Source organism: Sebastes umbrosus, chromosome 17 (assembly GCF_015220745.1).
Source record: "Sebastes umbrosus isolate fSebUmb1 chromosome 17, fSebUmb1.pri, whole genome shotgun sequence".
In the NCBI taxonomy this organism is placed as follows: Eukaryota; Metazoa; Chordata; class Actinopteri; order Perciformes; family Sebastidae; genus Sebastes; species Sebastes umbrosus.
This window is the reverse complement of record NC_051285.1, coordinates 6,517,201-6,537,287: the sequence shown is the minus strand read 5'-3', so window position 1 is coordinate 6,537,287 and position 20,087 is coordinate 6,517,201. Positions and strand designations below refer to the sequence as shown.

General features: G+C 41.3%; 1 protein-coding gene across 1 annotated transcript in view; it reads right to left on the bottom strand.

The window, feature by feature from the left end:
- zbtb16a (zinc finger and BTB domain containing 16a) overlaps positions 1 to 20,087 on the bottom strand; it is a 173,389-nt gene that overhangs the window by 92,493 nt on the left and 60,809 nt on the right. The window contains exon 3 of the mRNA XM_037747694.1: positions 19,803 to 19,900. Coding sequence (XP_037603622.1) covers positions 19,803 to 19,900 — 98 coding nt within the window. The remainder of the gene's footprint in view (positions 1 to 19,802; positions 19,901 to 20,087) is intronic.

Below are 20,087 nucleotides of genomic sequence, written 5' to 3'. Positions count from 1 at the left end.
TGAGCTCAGCTCTCTGGCTGCCTTCATCAGCTGCTTTCATTTTGAGCTACAATAAAGTTGAAAGACATTGCTTACGGCATGCATACTGCATTATGCATAGACACATATAGTCCTAAATAAAGAACAGACAGGGAGAAAGTGATTTTCACACACTCTGTTAACTGTCGGGTTTAAAAGTGTCATCAGGGCTCTAAAAAGTCTTAACCCTGAAAACCAGTGCAAAAGAAAACGTAATAATTTTCCTCTATTGCCGGCGCTCTTCTTTCTGCAGACCCGTCACTTTGTGCACGTGCCTCCACACAGCTCTGGATATAGATACAGCAGAACTGATACTGTAGAGGCAATGACAGCTCTTGGCAGGCAGCCAAACGTAGGGAAGTGTGTGTGTGTGTACATGTGTGGTTGGAGGAGGAGGTGGTGGTGGTGGGGGGGATACAATCAGCTGAGGCAGACATAGGCCAAATGGTGAATGTACGGTTCAAAGGGTTCGCCTGTCCTCTCTAGTTGCTCTCTGAGGAGGCCTTTTTTTCACCCTCTTGTCCTGCTCTTACCTTGTTGGGTTTATCAGGGGTTATCTGTTTAAATCTATTTGTTGTGTGTGTTTTCAATTTTGTGTATCATGGTTGTGTCAATTGAATCTTAAAAAAGGCTAAATAATTAAAGAGACTCTAGAACATGCTTACATGCTTTAATGTTCAAAAAATGCCTTATTTTTTTTTATTAAATTGTATTTTTTTGGGCTCCAGCTCCGCTCAAACTAGCTTTATTTGAGGGCATGCCAAATTAAACTTTTATTATATTCGTCATACGACCACTCTACCCACTGAGCTGCAGTCGCCCCACTAACCAACAAACTAGCCGTTATGCAAATGTGTTACTTGGTGACATCACGTCGTTACGGAACAAAAGGCAGGACTTCAAGTGAAGCGTTTCAGGCAGTTCAGGAGCAGTGTTTATATCGGGGAGAGTAACTCCCTTTGCAGACGTTTTACATGCACAAGAAAAACTATAACGCACTAAAGAAAATGGAAAAAGCACAAAAGCATAATAGGTTCCATTATGTTCACTTGAAAACTGAATTTTGTCCATCATTAGAATATGATGTGTCATTTCTTTTAACAAAAGATCAAGCTCAACTTGTCTGTGACTTACTAATAGTATTTTGACATTTGGCAATTATTCTCTTCAATTGTATTCATGCAAAATTACTAAACTCACATGTTATATTTTGTGAAATTTCAGTTCTCTGTTTTAAACTTGTTGGATAATTTAATAGAAAGAATTGGATTGTGAAAAATCGAACAACACAAACAGGCCATTTTGAATAACTTTGACCGCAAAAATCAAATATGCAGTTACTTAACAACCAGTTAAGATTCACTCAGTTGAGCGTCACCTTCCAAAGCTCCAACATCGGCGAAGATGAAACTTTAATGATCTGTGTTAAACTGTGCCACAGGCAGCAATGTGACATGGGTGAGACACTTTCCGTTTTTTTTTCAGCTCGATCTGCTTTTTGATGTTCAAGGAGCTGATTTATTCCCTTCAACCAAACTGATGGAAACATCCCCAGTTTACATCGAATGTTACGCAACATTTCAAAGGTTTGTGTAAGTCTTAAAGTGGGTGACAGTTTGACAGAAACATCTGTATCGGTGCTGTTGTCATGCTGGGTGCACTCATTATGTCTTTGCACTCTTTATGTCTTTCAGTTGAACCCACAGAGATGATGTGTTTACATATTTAGTGGACACGTCATGAAACAAAGGCTTTCTTAACTTTCACTGGGTACATATATAGGTTCTTTGAAACCAGTTCATCAAGCAGTCTGGTTGCAGTACATACTGTACATACATTAAAACTGGGTTCAAAGAAGCAGGGTAATGTCATACAGCATGCAGACCGCCTGAGGCACAAGTGAACTAACAAGACTTGCATTGCTATAATATTACTGTTTGTACTGTAGCCTTTCTTTTGTGCGAGCATACATAGCGTGGTTGATGTGATGCAACATGCAGTTATTAAGTGGGCTGTTGATCACTGAGATGATCTGAACTGGTTTATTCAAAAGACTTTGAACGTATGATTCTTCATATCTCAGTCGGATTTTAATAAGTATTTATCGTAAAAGAGTTGGTTGAAGTACAGCGCCTGTAAAAGGCTAAAAATCGCCTAAAATGGCACATTGAATTCAAAATGGATGACTTCCTGTTGGGTTTACGGTTTACCTCCATGAGGCTTTTTTGTGCGTCTCCACATGTTACATCTGCCTACCAAATTTCATACATGTAGGTGAAACCTAATTGAGGGGCTTCGTTTTTGCAACATTGATTTGCCACACTCAAGCCAGAGACCCTTAAAATATAAAATCTTTCACCACATGTGATGCATGTGCAAAGTTTCACAACTTTTAAAGCACCTTAAGACCCTAAAAAATGCGAATAATTTGCAAAAATAACACAAATTCCTTCAGTGTCAATAGGGCCCTAATACTAGTGTTTAATAATACAGGTCCTACGGGTTCTGTTTGAAATGCAGTCTGGTGTCATACACCGTTTGAAGCTATACCTACAAAAAGTAATGCACTGTAATTCGCATATATGCCACGAAATCAATATGTAATGCACGGAAAATTAGGAATAACTTTTTGTAATATATCATACGAAATGTTGAATATGTTGTGAAATGACATGTGCATTGACCACTGGGGACAGAATACACTTCACTACTCTGTCTGAAATGCAACATAAGCAGAGCAACTGGTGTAACTGTTTACAGCCCAGCCAAACAAACATCGGGCTGAGATGATTCATTGCTTTCGTGTTGTTTTAATCAAGACAAATGTCATCTGAATTCATGATCGAATGTTGTCTTCACATTTGACGGAAATGGAAAAATGGATTATATGTTATTTTTGGGCTTCTATTACATACAGTACAGAGACGACAGGAAACGAAGGAGAGAGAGATGCTCGAAATGGAGACGTTGCGGTTCACGAACAGCATCTTAACCCCCTAAACTACAGGGTTGCCTCCAAGAAGTAAAGCTTAACCAAAGTCTGGATGGTAATCAGTATTCTTCCTGCATATAAAGTAAACCGATAGCTCATTATCAAATGAAATAGATACACACATAGTACAGCTGTGGTGCAGCCCGAAAGTACAGAGTGTTTCAGAAACTGTCTGCAAGTCAACTAATAGTTGCAAATCAATACCCCCTAACCTCTGGGGGGGCATCCAAAAAGCCTGTTTACCCCCGGATTGAAGTGCTTTTCCCTCTGACCGGCCATATTAGTATTCCGTGGCCACTTGCTTGTTTTCAACAGTTATAACACAATATCCATGCTTTGCTTTTATGTCGCACCTCCCAGTGGAATTAGTAGCATAAAAGCAATCCTTGTGTGTCCTGGCTACTTCCAGATGGCTTTGGGAGTGCTTTTATCTTCTCCCTCTGCCTCGCTGGCTCTGTCTCCTTTCACTTTCTCTTGCTTTCTTTCTTCCCCCCACATGAAAGTGCCGTCGGCAGATCTTTGCTTAGCCGGGTTCATTCTCTCTTCATCCGAAAATATAAAAGTTTCAAAGAGCATTTCATGAGGGAGCTCTTCCATAAATGGGATTCATAGCTTTCTAATCTGCGCTGCGAAATTGATCTAAAAAGTTTCCCAGAGCTATTGGCCAACTTACATAATGCAATAAAAAGGTCGTGCCTGACAGAATATTTACTTTTATTACCATTTGTGTCACAAACAATCACACTTTGTTTTTCCAGTTGGGACTGTATAACAGATGTAGATCCTTTACAAAAAATAAAAAGCCATAATGACATTTCCTTCAAATTTACAAACATCTTTTGGATCAAATTTGGAACAAACTGTCAAAGTGGAAGTCTAGTTTTATTATATAATATAAAGTCCCTTTCCCACTTGACAAAAAAACCCAACTGACAGCTGGATTTTGTCCTTAGTGGGAAAGGTTACAATCGGCATTCAATCCCAGGACAAATGACTGCAGCAGTCACGGGTATTTATCGGCTCCAGCTGGACATGCAAATTTTTGCCCTTTTTCTGGTGCGATGCTATGTGATGTGCTTATATCAACAGGGATTTGGACAATTATTCTAATTTATTAATGAACGAAACATACGATTGATATGCTCTCATCAAAGCCACCAGACTCTAGTCAGACAACAGTCTTTTTACCTCACTGATCGTCGTAAAACATGCTTCATACAAACTCGACAGAAACAAAATAAAACTCATCAAAACCATCTTAGTTAGTCTTTCCACTGTTCCATCAATCACAAACTCTGGTTTGGTCGAAATAAACCCTTAATTCACCAAGTTAGATGTGAAAAGAAACAGCCGCTTCTTGCAGCCACCAGACTCCATTAACAGAAACAGTAATTTTACCTCGCTGATTGTTGTAAAACACATCAAAACTGTCTTTGTTAGTATTTCCGCTGTTCCAACAATCACCAACTCTGGTTTGAGGGTTTGAAAGAAAGACTGAATAAGTAATAGATATAAAAAAGAAGTAATCACCGTAACATTTTTACTGTTTACTAACCCTGTTTTCTGGTGACGACCGGGACGTTAAACATGATGCACCAAGAAAAGAACCAAAAAGGCCAGTGCCTTGGGCATAATCGCAATGGGAAAGGAGTCTATAACCTTTTTTTATATGTGCATCCATGCACATATTATGGTGGAAAAGGGTATTAAGAGTAGGCAAAATAAAAATGCAAAATTAGAAAGTTATGCTGCAGTACCCGGCAAAGAAAGTGACAATGTACTCAATAATTATTCATTCACCTGACTGTCACATGGTGCAGTTAAAAATGTATTTGTCTGGCCATTTATTTTTACATGGGACTAAACACAGCCTCGATTTGAAGCCCTGGCATCAGCAGGGCCAATGCTCTAACAGGAGAACGACTGGTTAGGACACGAGAACAGAGGAGCGCCTGTCTACACTCACACATGTAGAACCTGCCTAATTACACACACTGTCATGACACAATGAAAGAGCTGTCAAATGTGATTGGATGACTTCCATTTCTGCCGATGTCAGTGCATACCAGGGGCTCATTACAGAAACTGTGACAAGTGGTAGTGAAAATCTAATAGCCAGCGTGAATGTATGACACACTGTTATATCATTATACCGGAACAATGTTTTACTGTTGGACATAATGCCGGAGAAATCTGAAGCATTTTTGAAGCAGGAACAGTGGTTTTAGTCTTCACTTCTCAGCGTGTGACTGGAATAAGTCTCACTTCACTTCCAGGTGTGACTCCCTGTCCAGCTCCGGAGTAGATGATGGTAACAATACACAGAGAGGATCGTCTGAGGACGCTCTGATCTGATGTGACAGGAAGTGTTCGGCGGGCTGACAGCTACAGAGCTTCAGCTGCGCTCACAGCAGACCGGACAGTTTACAAGACACATGACACATGACATGAATATTAGCACACATGACGAAAGGTCTGTGGCACTGACACAGTCCCCCATTACTGCAGTATATGTGAATTCGTCAACACAGAGCGACGCAGTATTGGACTGTATTTTTCTTCAATACAGTGCAAATACCACTAGACATCCAGTGACAACATCACATAACGTTGAAGACACTTCTATGTAATCCGAATGAAAATACCAGAAGTAAACAAGTCGCCATTACTGTTGTCTTCCTATAATAAGGGTGCGTTTGAATGCAAGCTGTCCTAAGAAGTGTACAATTGAATACTTTGACCTTTACTTTCAATGCAACGTTACTTTGACAAAGAGGCGTTTGGGAAGAACCTGAGCAATTCTCAGCTGCCTAATGTTAGCCTTAAAGCCACGCACACATGATGAGTAGTAAAATCGCTGTGCTGGCTGTGCGATAGTTTTCCTACCGAGTACTTGCCACCGAGTTCTGTGCTCAAACTTCAAATTATTTCAACTGACTTCGGTTGCCGCTGACCTTTCAAAGCGCAACCAATGAGATAACAGCTGCAACTGTTACAGCTGCCTGTGAAAGGCGTTCCCTGCTCTCTTTTTGGTGACAAAGAGGGCATTTAGCTTTAGTGGGCTAAAGACACCGCCTAGGGTCTGTGGTGGTCGCACAGAATAAATGAACTCAATCAACGAACTTTTGCGTTATTGTGAAATATGACGTTAGTTGCTCTAACTTGGGCAGCCTAATGACCTCAAACAGAACACGTACAAAGTGTCTGCTAACCGTGTTAACTGGTGACTCTCAGCTGAATGTGTCGTGGTTGCTCGTGGTGACGGCCGCCGTGTCCTCGTAAAAAACATCAATCATTTTTAAATACATCTGTGTTTATTATCTACGACAACCAATAATATAGAGACACTGAGATGCACTTTGCTCAGGTTACATAAGGAGGGTGCGGCAAAAGTATGCTTGGAATTATGTAATGTTACCAATGTGCTACTGTGAATGGTAAAGGTGTAACTGGTCCCGCCCTAACAGGTACAACGGAACAAGCAGGTCAGATGTACAGTATGTCAATCATACCTGTACACACCCACGCGGCGCTGAGAGCAGTTCAAATCAGGCTAAAAAAACACCTGGAGGGGTCGGAACTGGAATTTATAATTTCATTTTCGTTCACATGTCGTGCTCTTTTTCAGATCTATTCCCATCCTCACACTTGATACTATTTGGATATCGAGCCCTGCAGAATTTAACTCTAGAGTTAGTGTGCATGACAAACACTGTCATGGTCATCACATCAGAAATGTGTTGATTGTGTCATTACGGTCCATCAACACACAAACAAACACTGCATGTAAAGCAGCTCAGTGTTATTCAGCGAGCTGTTCTGGATAAATGTCGCACTGTGTGTGTGTGTGTGTGTGTGTGTGTGTGTGTGTGTGTGTGTGTGTGCGTGTCTGTAGGTTTTACAGTCAAGCTCAATACGCGCACGGCCGTGCACACTCACGCGCACAAGGCAACACAAATCCATACTAGCCACAGGCTCCTCTCCAATCTATTTTCTGCTCAGCTGGTTTTAAATGAAGTTATTATGACTCATTAAAATGCCCACAAGCTTGTGGAAGTCGGCCAATTACGATTTAAATTTAGCCTCCTGCTCTCACAACCTTATCTCCCCCCTGTACTACCCACCTCTCATCACAACCACGGCTTTTTTTCTCTCTTGTATTTTGGGAGGGGGGTGTTTGCAATGCATTCAAAAACCTTCTCTCTCTTTCACACACACCTTTACATGCATGTAGCCTCCTTTGACACGACATGCGAGAAGATTACAGAAAGTCAATGATCCGTGCAAATATCTCTCCAAAGAATAATTACATATCAAAGGGAAACATACAAAAAACAAGAATTCAAACAGGGCTTATACCAACATGTGCTGCCCAGACACACATAGCAGCACCTCCTCCCAATGTGGCGAGAACCACTAATTGCTATACAGAACACCGCACAACTGGACCTTGCCAGTACCACACAAACACACGCTCTCACATGCACGCTTTTTTAGTCTTTACATAGCTGAAGTCTTCCTTGGTAAACTGTGGTTTCCTTTTTAAAAACTCTAGCAGACCAAACAGTATTTGCAAATACATGTCCTTGCTTTGTACTGTTCCTTTTGCCATAACGAAAAAACTTTGTATAGGCATTTGACTGCACTGTACTATAAAAGAGTTTCTATTTCTCTGGTAACTTAGAGCAGTATTTATCAAGTTTTTTTCCTGGGGTTACACTTTTTTAAAATGACAAACCATTGTGCCCCAATTCACAATAGGCCTCATCTATAAATCATGAGGAGAGACAATTTGTCTATAAATAAATAAACGTTCCCGATCATTTTTTACCATCTTTCCACATTACCCTATATTTATCTTGAACAGGTTAACCAGCCATTTCAAAGAGATATACGTGTGATAAGTCACGACTCCAGTTTCTTAAATGCGTTTCATATGAGCCTTGTATCACGCTTGCAGAAATGCACAATGCCACTTGATTTACATTGTGAAACGACTGGTTTAGGCAACAAAACTACTACTAAAAGATGATAGTTTGTGTTCAAATAATAATGTACCAACGTAATGCAACAACCGTAACCGTAACCGCTGTCAGCAATAACGCGTAAACGCGAAATCGTTTTAACGCCACTAATTTCTTTAAGGCATTAAACGCAATCGATCTGTCGCAGGTTGTAGCAGGATCAGTTACTAAGATAGAGTGAAGATACCGGTATCATATGAAACTAAAAAAACTGAGAAATCCATTGGTACCAACCATGTAATTCTAGCTTGGCGCAAAGAAGGGTTAAATAATGCTACAAATTTGCCATGAAAAACTGGCATGGCCATTTTCAAAGGGGTCCCTTGACATTTCACCTCAAGATATGTGAAAATGGGTTCTATATGGGTACCCACAAGTCTCCCAGGGGTAATATGGTTACGACAATGCTGATGCTGATGATGATGTCAGTGACTGGCGATTGCCTTAAAACCGAGACTCATTGTGTCCACATTAGCGGTCATGGAGGATTCACAATCAGCTCTGCCCTGCTGTCATCCCGACGCCCTGAGACAGCCTGAAGGACCCCATTGCCTAAAAAAAGACACTCCCAGAATACCTGGAGACTATTCCACCTGATCCTGCTTCAGCCCCCCTGAGCAATGTTCACTATTCAGCCAGTAAAAGCCAAACACACACGCACACACACACATGCACACACACGACCTGATTTAACATCACACTCTGGAGCAAACAAATGTGTGCAGCCTGCGCATCTTCTCACTCCTTTCAAGTTAATGGTGAGCGCGTGTGTGTGTGTGTGTGTGTGTGTGTGTGTGGCTAACCACATGTTTGTGTGTAAGTGAGAGTGTGTGTGAGTGTGCTTGCTTGATGCGTGTGTACACATGTGTTTATGAGTGTGTGTGTTCTACAGTATCATTTGAATTTCCAGGAGAGCAAATTAATTGGCAGCCTTTTGCAATAATTGACTTTTACCACGAACACATACACACACACACACACACACACACACACACACACACACACACTCACATGCATCAAGCACACACAGCGAGCACTCACATATCTCTCTCTCTCTCTCTCTCTCTCTCTCTCTCACACAGACACACACACACACACACATGCTGCTCGCTGACAACAAAGCTGCTGGGAGGAGGGAAGGATGATGAAGCGAATCCAAAATTCAATCGACTGTGTTCTTGTTTTGAGCAGAAGGCACAAAGTGTACTGTACTGTGAGAGGCCATAAAACTCTCACTCTCCACCAAAGAAGAAAAAAAAAAAAAACAGCCTTTGGTAGACACACAGACGTTTCAGCAATCACCCTCCATCAAAACACTTTGTCTCGCATACAAAAATAAGACTTGGCATCAGAGCGGAATACCAAATCAGGCCCATTAAGGGAGCACAGGGGCACTCGCTACTTAGCAACCAAAAGGATTTAAAGCTGCAATATCCTCGTAATAAAAGGAATAAGATCAAGTCCTCCTGTTTTTTCTTCTTGTCTGAAAATAGAGAGGGCTGAAAAGTCAACTTTGAGCTTCTCTGTCTAACGTTTTGATTGACAGGCTTTAAGTGTAACTAACACCAGAGGAAAAGGACTACGGTAATTTGATTACAAACTAATCTGCAGGAGCGGCTTGTTTGACAAAAACTGGTTACTTGTGGGATTATTTTATTAGTCGTATTTATGCTTGAGGGGAGGATTCATCTCTTTCACAAGAAGAGTTGAGCTGGAAGATGATTCTTAATTGTGTCACTTATTTTAGAGATTCCGCTAATTATGTGATTAAAAGTAAACTTCTTAGTGATTCAATGGATTTTCACCACAGATTGTAGATACAGATGGACGACGCTGTACAAAAGTGAAGCCAAAAGCCAGCAGCTTGTTAGCGTGAACCAACTAGCTGCTACATTAGCACGGAGGTAGCTTTCTTTATATAGTCTACGATTTTGACCATTGAAGCAAGTAGACTTGCTAATGACAACTGCATAGCATTAAGCATTATACCTTGGCACACGGGAGAAGTTTCAGTTGGTTGCAATCTGCAACCTCGCCACTAGATGCCGCCAAATCCTACACACTTCACCTTTAACTACTTACGGACAGACTTTCACCTACTGATTTTCTATTGATTGATTTCAAGTTATTTATATTGATTTAATAATTTTGCATTTCTCCTCATTTTTATATCATTTGCGAATATAAAACTAAAAAGGAAGAAGGCTCTGTGCATTTATATTTATCCAAGGAAAGGGTGACAGGGAGCGGATGTTGTTTTTTTGAGAACACGATAACTGAAATGAGTCGGAAGCTAATAAATAGTTTGGTCAAGGTTTTATTTGTTTATAGCTGCACCAAGAATACAGTATCTAATATTTTATGAGACACAAAGTCTGAAGCTAAACTAGCACCCCTTCGAGGCTACAATACCTTTTGCAAAATATCTGTCCTGAGGGTGGCGCTTGAGGAAAGCTCATGGAGTGTCCACAATGAAAATGGTTCATCCTCTGGGGAGCATGAATGTGCCAAATTTCACATCAACCCAGATTGTTATTCTTCTTGTGTATAGAGAGTCCTGGTTAGCTGCTGTTCCACTACAGCTTATGTAACTCAATGCAATCTCTTGCAGAAGGGTTTCTTATATCCGTCTTCCTGAAGAAATGAAATGTGTCCACATTCAAAGACAAATGACAAGACAGATGGATGAGCCAACGCATCCATCCTTAGCCCCGCACCTATAGCTAAAGAAAAATGCTTCCCAGCACCTATAAATGCCATTTAATGCCAAAGTATGATTTGTACTGCTCCGCAATAACATGTTAGAAAACTAGTATTCGTCAGCGAGACATTTAATTTTTTTTCCTGCCAGTAAGTGACACATTTCTCAGCAGAGCAAATACCCACACAGGCTCTTCCAGGAAGGTCAGCCACAGGTATCAAGTAGAACCGTGCCAAGTAAAATGACATATAAGGCAGCCGGCCATCTAGTTGGAGTGTGCTTCCAGACACAGAGCTGTCAGCCAGAGACTATCAGCCATTGGATCATCGCTCACATACTGTTCGGCCGGGCTATTTTTATGTCTTATTCTTTTAAAAACACTGCTTTTCCAAGAAGCCCACGGCACAGGTACACTGCGTTCTGGCTGAAGCCACATTTGCTCAGGACAGAGGTCTAACAAGTCCACCCCACACACCCCCCCGACTGTGGTAGGGAAATAAAAATATCAGCCTGACAGCGACGGCTGATGCAACAGTATTATAAATTGACCCCTGCGTTGTGTCACCTCTCACTTGTCTGTCCTCGGCGTGCCCTCCTCTCATGTAACATAACCCAGCTGAGATTTGTCCAGCTGCATAATCCCAGCGGTGTTTGGAACAGTAAATCAACAGGTCAGGGGAAGTATTACTGGGGAAGGGGGAGCTTTAGGTTGCAGAGAAGGAGTAGTGTTATGCTACTAAAGCATGAGCTACTGCTGTTTATCCACTCGGTCTGTCATCCTGCGTTAATGTACCCAGGAGAAGTGATATACTGTATGTGTGTGTGTGCACGCACGAATGCAGGAGAGAGTATCAGCTGTGGTAAAAAAAAAAAAAATGTACATGCAAACCGCTTAACACTTTGGGCCATACTTTCATTTTTTTTCTGAACTACTTCTTTTCCTACTACTTGCTTTTAATAGCACTCCCCCCCTCCCTCCCCTGAGTCTCCTGTCTCCCTTCTCACTCACACACACACACAGTCAGACACACACACACCCACATTTAGGAATTTGTGGCCTGGAAGGCAGTCAAGTTTCATTAATTTCTGGGTTTGGGTACAGTACAGTGTGTTCCTGGACTCACATCTGCGAGCGATCATAAATGCTGGAATGCTGGCAGAACATCCAGACCTGCCGGCACAAATATGTCGTCATCACTGTGAGGGAAGAGCCGGCGCGACGCCAAAACAGCCGACCAGCCGGGAGCCAAACAGCCAAACAAACGCCACGGAGATGGAAACACAGACAAAGAGCAATTGGAAAGCAGTCCTCCCGCCTCGCCGCGCGCATATCCAAATTCTTTGCATTTCTCCCTCATCTAGATGCTCTGGACATTGACGTGGGCATTTTACTCCCACGCTCAGACTGGAATCAGATTGGGATCAGATTGGAACAAAGCTTTTAATTTGAGGGAGCCAAGATGAACATCTGGTCAGGGACAGCAGGAAAACAAGACTTGTGGCGAACTCTGGCACATTTACAATAATGTTAGTTAATGTGTAATGCTCACGTCAAATAAACTAGAGAACTAAATGTAAACAATTAAAGGTTACTTATATGCACAGACGCTTACAGTAGACAGTATTTTTCCTGTATATAGCATAGTTTTAACTCTTTAAAATCCATTTGATTTTTGCAGTTTCTTTTTTGATACTACCATACTACCAAATTTCCTATTTTTACAAATGGTGTCTTTAAGTAATCTACCTATCCCCGCTTTTATTTTATAGCAGGCAAACCCGAGAAAGATCAACCAACAGAGAACATAATGCTACGCTACCAAATGAGGTGTCGTAAAAGACAAATTCTCTTCAGGGCTGGTCGGAAACACTATTCTAAACTGCAAAACCTCACTCTGGAAATACACTGTACTGGCTGACTAATGCACAAAGCAAACAGAGCAGGCATACCAAAGTGATGAAGCCTGTGTGACACACTGTCAGACGGTGCTCGCATATGACCCCAAATGCCAGAGGATTATCATGTAAGGTCATGTTTCCATCAATAATTCCTTCGGTTAGCAACTATATCCCCTGAGAGGTTGTGACTGCGGATATGTCAAAGACTAACTGGATTGTTAAACTTTGTCAAATGATGAAGAGTTTTTATTATTTGGAAGTACAGTTTACCAAAGAACCAATGGATACCAAAACAATATCTGTTTGCAGAGTATAAACATGCTTTTTCAGTTAACTAAATTTGCCGTTTTCCTAAATACAATACAACTTAAAGACAGAAGTATTTCCTGATAGAGCAGAGTACACATGAATAACAATCTAACCGAGCAATCAATGCCAAGTTTCAGTCCTTGACACTTTTTGATTATCAATGAATAAGAAGTTTAAGTTGGTATTAAAATGGCATTGACATTCGACACCCTGCCCTACCAAAGTATATAAACCAAAGATCACAATATAATGTCTGATCTTTGCAGAACACTGTTGACAAATCCCTGGAGGATACCATAGACTAAGAATTGGTTGTTGACTGCTTCTTTGAAGCCTCGAGTTTCGGCATGTTGGTCGTCACTATTTTGTTTTTTGCAATCAAAAGTGACACAAGAGGGTGGAGCTAAGTACAACCGACCGCTGAATAAGACCGACATCTTATAATTAGCTTTCATCAACTGAAAACACACTGTGAAAGGATTAAAGTTCTAAGACAAAAACATGCGGCAGCTTGGTTTTTGACCTTCACCATCTTGGTTTTATGGTCTCTTTGACTCTAAATGGGACCATAATTTACTAAATGAACATCATGCTGTAATGAAGAAGACTTGAAACTAGCGATTGAGACCATAAACTCATGTTTAAAATGTTTACTGAGGTAATAAATCAAGTGAGAAGTAGGCTTATTTACAATCAGACTTATTTTGCAACCAGAGGAGTCGCCCCCTGCTGGCTGTTAGAAAGAATGCAAGTTTGAGGCACTTAAGCATTGGCTTCACTTTTCACAGAAACTAGCCACAAAGTGTCTCTACTGAGAAATCAAGTGTTATATTAAGAAGGGGAATCATCTCTTCATAGTGCATCTGAAGATCTGCATTGTGTAAATGTTACCTGAAAGTCCTCTATTTGCTTTTTCACAGTGGATGTATATATTTAACACGGAACAGGAGTGAAGTAAAGGAAACAGGCAGGTGAATAAAAGGCAACACACAATGCTCTACACTTAAATCCTCTTTCTGGATCCTTCACTACCAGGCGACACATTACGGAGACCATCTCTCCATTCATACATCATCACAACGTGGCCTTGAGCAACACACTTAGCCCGCGACTGCCGGTTAAATAAAGATGGATCTTTTTTAATGTGCTTACAAAAAAAAAGAAGTGCTTCAGGTCTCACACACATACTCAGCTGGCTAATCCAGCAACTCTTTACCATGTCTACATACTGTAAACGGAGGATTAGCACTCTTAAGCTATAAAGGCAGTGAGATGAAAAGTTGGTGGTAGCGGAGATGGCGATACGGGTGTTCAGGGAGAGTCTTATTGGTAATCTTATTATGCTGCATTGGCTCGCTCGCAAAACAAACTGTGAATCATATCAGTCTGGTCTGGTCTTGTTTGATGAGCTTCAACGCGCACACACACATTTCTACACTACACACACACACACTAGATTTAAAAGCCAGATTATTGTGGATACGGTGGTTAAATACAGTTAAACTGATACTATATTAAACTACACTGGCGTGTCCGTTTGAAGCTCTTGACCCTGAATGAATTATAATGTCATGTTTTCAATAGGGCTGTGTTCAAACTTTTCCTATTGCTAAGAGTTCAAGTACGGATACCAAACTACTCCCTCAAGTTTATTTGTAAAATGTAAACATGTTTTTCTACAAGCTTGGGCTGCAAGTAATGATTATTTCCATTTTCAGTTAATCTGCTGATTATATTCTAGATTAATCGTTGGGTATAAAATGTCAGAAAATAATGAAAAAATTTCCAAAACCCAAAGATATTCACTTTAATATGATATCAAACAGAGAAAAGCAGGAAATCTCCATATTTGAGAGGCTAAATACAGCATTTTCTGCCATTACTTAAAGGATGAATCGATTATCAAAATAGTTGACGATTATTTTTCTGTCGATTGATTAGTCGACTAATCGTTGCAGCTCTACTACAAGAATTTTCAATATTTAATAGAAAGAAGCCAAACTTCACTGAATGTTGTCGAAACAAAAGCAGCCATACAAGAAATTTCACTAAATAATATACAGTCTAAAACTGGAGAAATTAGGATTTGAATCAGGAACTATTGGATCAAAGAATGAGCAAAGAAAATAAAGCATTCAATGCAAACTTTGAGTTTGAGTTTGAGTGAATTACTTTTATCAATCTGGAGTTTCATTGTGGTTGTTTCAGGTACAGTTTCAAGTACAATTTTAGGTGAAACAGGAAGTGTTTGGATTTTTCTTGGGTAATCTTTTTGCATTAAATTGAGTTTATACAAAAACTGTCATTATTGTCCATCAGCAATAAAGTGTAAAAGAGTTGCTAAATGTTGAAGAAAACAACATGTAGGACCTCATAATGCACCCGAAAGGGGGCTGAGTCACGGCTCTAACCCCCGTCTGCAGGCTTTGGCTCAGCAAACACTGTCAAACACTAAACGTCAGGCGCAGATTAAAAAAAAAATCCAAAAAAAACAACGTGGTGAGAGGACCGAGACAGAACGAGACGAGAGGAAAAAAATAAATAGCTGGCACAAGGTAGACTGTACATACTGTACCCTCAGCGGTGGCAGGCAGCCCAGACTGGCGAGCCGCCAAGTCCTCCGTACAACAAGCTCAGAGAGACAAACAGACAGACAGACAGAGAGACAGACAGAGAGACAGACAGACAGAATGACAGACAGAATGACAGACAGACAGACAGACAGACAGACAGACAGACAGACAGTCAGAAAGGACAGACAGACAGAGTGACAGACAGACAGACAGACAGACAGACAGACAGACAGACAGACAGAAAGACAGACAGAGTGACAGACAGGCAGAGTGGAAAGCATAGAGGAGGGAGGCAGCAGCAGCAGCAGCGGCGGCGGCGTCTGAAACGCTCCACATCCACGACACGCTGCGCATATCAAAAAGCCTCTCCACTCTCTCGCTTCATCTCCCCAATATTCTGTCTTTTCTGAAGCGAGCTGAAGGATGATGACGGCGACGGTGGAGCAGGAGGGGGAGGGGTGGAGGGGCTGAGGTTGAGGGTTTTGGGACTCGGTGAAGTGTCATCATTACAGAGAGACACGATAAAAATCGAGACGCGGCGTCAGACCGAGAAAAGCCTTGAAAGTCAAACGGTGGAGGTGGAAGAGAAAAAAAAAAAAAAAAAAAATGAAAATGTGCAACAAAAAAAAAAAAGACAACAAAAAGTATCAAAGAAGCTTTGCCTCGGCGCCGTCTCTTCCCTAACCGTCGCCCGTCTTGACAGAAGCGCTTGTCTCGCCTTTTACGCCAGACCAAAGCGGCTATGAATCAACACTGATGTGTGTAACAGTACAGGTTGATGTCGAGCGTCAACACGGCCCCGCTTGGAAAGAGTAAAAAAAAGAGAACCAAAGAAAAAAAGTTTGTGCACTTGCTGCCACTGTTGCTAAAAATACACTGCCCACATCTTCCGCTCGGCTGCCTTTCTCAAGGTGGAGTATGTGGTTCTTCCTCGAGTTTTCAATGTTCTTTTTTTCCATTTGATCTCCTATCAACAGAGTTTTCACCTCATATCAATGGGTACAAACTGGGAGTTATTATTAACCTGTTGATATCACAGCAGACTTTCAAATGATCTACTTTCTATCAGCATGATCTAAGCTAACACAAGGACCATCTGGAAGACTGTTTATGTTCGGACTTTCATCTAAATCACTTTCACACTTCAAATTATTTTTTTAATTAGTAAAAACATTAATCATGATCTCTCTGGTTTTAAAATCTCAGAGAGTCATGTTACCCGTCGCCTTTTTCCTTCCGTATCTCTCACCTCTATGGGAAACTAAACCTCGGTCTTCTCTCAAAATTAAACATAAAACAGATTTCTAAAGCTCACGGACAAATTGTTTGGACCATTCATTTATTTTCTTTGTCCCTTTTTGTTGCAAAAGGCAGCACTTAACATTTCTTCTGAAAGCTTTCAGTCGATGACCTTCTTTAGCACTTTAAATGACTGAGAGTAGTGAGTATAAACGTTGTGCTCGTTGGCTGCTACATGGTCACCTATCCTATTAAACGCGCATTGTCCCAGGAGTAAATCCACATTGATATAAATGAATTGATGAAAATGTTAGACTTCTGGTAACGCATATACAAAGCCAGAAGGTTTACAGCACCCCTCGCTGCTTAGCGCTCGCTGTGAGGGCGGACTGTGTCTGCAACCCACCTGGCCCGTCTTGAAACACGGACCATCTTGTTCACCATGCTTTCTGGGTGTGCAGTTTTTTCCATGTCATTACCATTCATATCTGTACAACCAACGTGTTTATGATTAAATTGTTTACTAGAACACAAAGTTCTTTATCACTACTGCCTGTTAGTAAAATCATTACTGCCACCTCCACTATTGGTATTTGTACAACTTCCAATACTACTGCTTTCACTTTCATCGTGACTGCTACTACAGTTTCATCATGTACTAATAATACTCAAACTTACAACATGAATACCTACATTCATTAGAAAGGGGTGGCTCTGAATAATAAGTCATGGTATTCAGTAATAAAACTAATACAATGACAAATTCCCAAAACTGGTAAAACACCAAGTAGAAGTTCAGGTTTGCCGTCAGGTTAACTTAGGTCCATGTCAGCAGTCAGAGCGTGGCTCTTTAAGGCCGATCTCCACTGGAGCATGCAGAGAGCTGCTCACACACACACTTCAGGAACACTAGATTACATCGACTCAACCTCAGCTTCCACTTTGCCATAACTCCTGACTTAAACCTGCAGTAGGCAGAACATTTTTGGCAACATTGAGCAAAATAACAACCTTTCAGCATATTGTAATTCAAGTGTTCTGAGAGAGAGACTTCTGCACCTCCTCATGGCTCTGTTTTCAGGCTTTAAAAAATCTAGAGACTTTGGAATCACAGGTCATTTCAGAGAGAGTGCAATCCTATTGGCTGTGCTCCGGCTGGTGGGCGGTGCTTGGTATTTCCTCAACTTGATCTCAACATGGCTGTCGGGTCACAAACTTTCTCATTTTACAGCTAAACTGTGCACTACAAGATGTTTCTGGAAACATTTGAGGAGAGAAATAGGCATTACAGTAATAGAATATTGATTCATATTTGATCAGCGCTGCCTAGTTTGACCGTTTGATCAGAGTTTGCGAGTGATTGACAGCTGCTCAGAGACGGCAGACTCCAGCTCGGCTCTGATTGGTTGTTTTCCTCGGGTCTGTGAAATCTTGCAGATGCCATTAGGAGCATCGGAGGACACCGAGGCACATGATTTCTTTCAGATTACCGGTCTCATGCTTCACTGCAGCATTAAAGACAACTTTTACAAATTAATTGTACAATATGATGTTACACGAAAGAAGAGCCAGCTCCAAGAGAGAGGCTTTAGGGCTGGAGCACATCGTCGCACAGCGAGACATATTCTCCAAAACACTCAGTATCCGATGTGTCTCCGTGACAGAGAGCTCCGTTCTTTCTTGCTCTGACAAGTGAGTGAGAAGGGGGGAGCGTGCATTTGCAGCAGGGACTGTGGAAATGGGATGTAATTCTGCTAAAATAAACAGTGAATATTTCCTCAGAGAAACTTTTGTTTTTGACACGCTGAGTTGTGTGCCGAGCCAATTCACTGGCACAGCGTGAATTTGTCATTCATCTTTGTCACAACATAGCAGGAGTGTCAGCATCCATCTCAGTCATTGTTTAAGTTTCGGTGAGATACGAACAAACAAGTGATCCTGGCAATTATCGTCTTCTGCCTACTGACACTAGTTGGCTGAGGGGTGGGGGGTGGATCCCCACCACCGACAACAACAACAACAATAATGCCAAGTAGACAATTCAGACCACTTACTGTGCCCCATTGGAAAACATACAGCATACTGAACAGAGGGCTCAATTTCTGGGCCAACATCAACACGTGGATTTGGGGTTTTTGTGTGTGTGTGTGTGCAGAAGGGGTTCCCTCAGAGGTCCCATGGCTTTTACAGTGTCTCAATAAACCATCTGCACTTAGGGCCTTAGGAATGAGAAGCTCTTTGCTGCCTATAAAAGACGGCCCCTGCCATTAAAACAGTGCTGCGCTAAGTAGGCTCAGAGCTCAGGGACTGCTGTGGTGTGTGTGTTTGGGCGGGGGGGTGGGTATAATAGTGTCAAACTGGACCAATCAATGTGTCCTGTGTTCTGACTTTCAGACCTCTAATGTCACAGAGGTGCAGGGTGACAGGATGACGATGTGCAGGCACCTCTTTGGGTAAGTTTCCCAGACTTTCCTGGGCGTTTTTTTTTAATCCATAAATCACTGAAATTGGGTTATGCTCCACATTCCCATATTCAAATCAGTATATTTATAGTAAGATAAAGCATGCGTAAGGCAAGTCATCCCTTTATTCAGCTCTCGGGCTGCAGGCACGCCGAAGATGACATCTATTGTAAATACATATATCATGTTAAAATCTGTTTTCAATACTGATACACTGTATTCATAGTGAATCAATCACTGTGAATCTGTGAGTGGTTTAAACCACTTTAAGTCATGCCTTAGCTGCAGGGTAGGAGAGGATAAATCTGCAAGAAAAACAGATTCTCTCTCCCTTTAAACAGGACCATGCCAATGTCTGTGCATGTTTATTTGGAGTCACATATACTTAACTTTTACTATGTTGTATTCACTAGTGAAACCTAAAATGTAACGGCGGTAATGAATGCTCCATTGTTTTAAAAAAAGATCCCATCAGTCGTTCCCTACAATCAGCAGTAAACCGAGCAATGAAAACAGGACGTGCTGCTATCTCAACAGTGATCATAGCGTGGGCTTGTGGTTTTTGGGTTGGTTTGATTTCTTTACCTGAATGAGACAGCAAATGCATCCGTAGACGGAGGCTGTCCAGGAAGCTCTTTCCACACAGCTCACAGCCGTAGGTCTTCATTCCACTGTGCATCTTCCTGTTGACGAAGAGCAGAAACACACATTTTACTGTCTTGTTAAACAATGATACTCTTTTGATCAAGCAAAGCTTAAATGTGCATGGTGTTTGTTTATAGCTCATAACTATTGACTTTCAGCACCACAACGATTCGTCCTTTTTTGCAAATTTGAGAAAATGTCCCACTCCATCAGTCACAACATCAG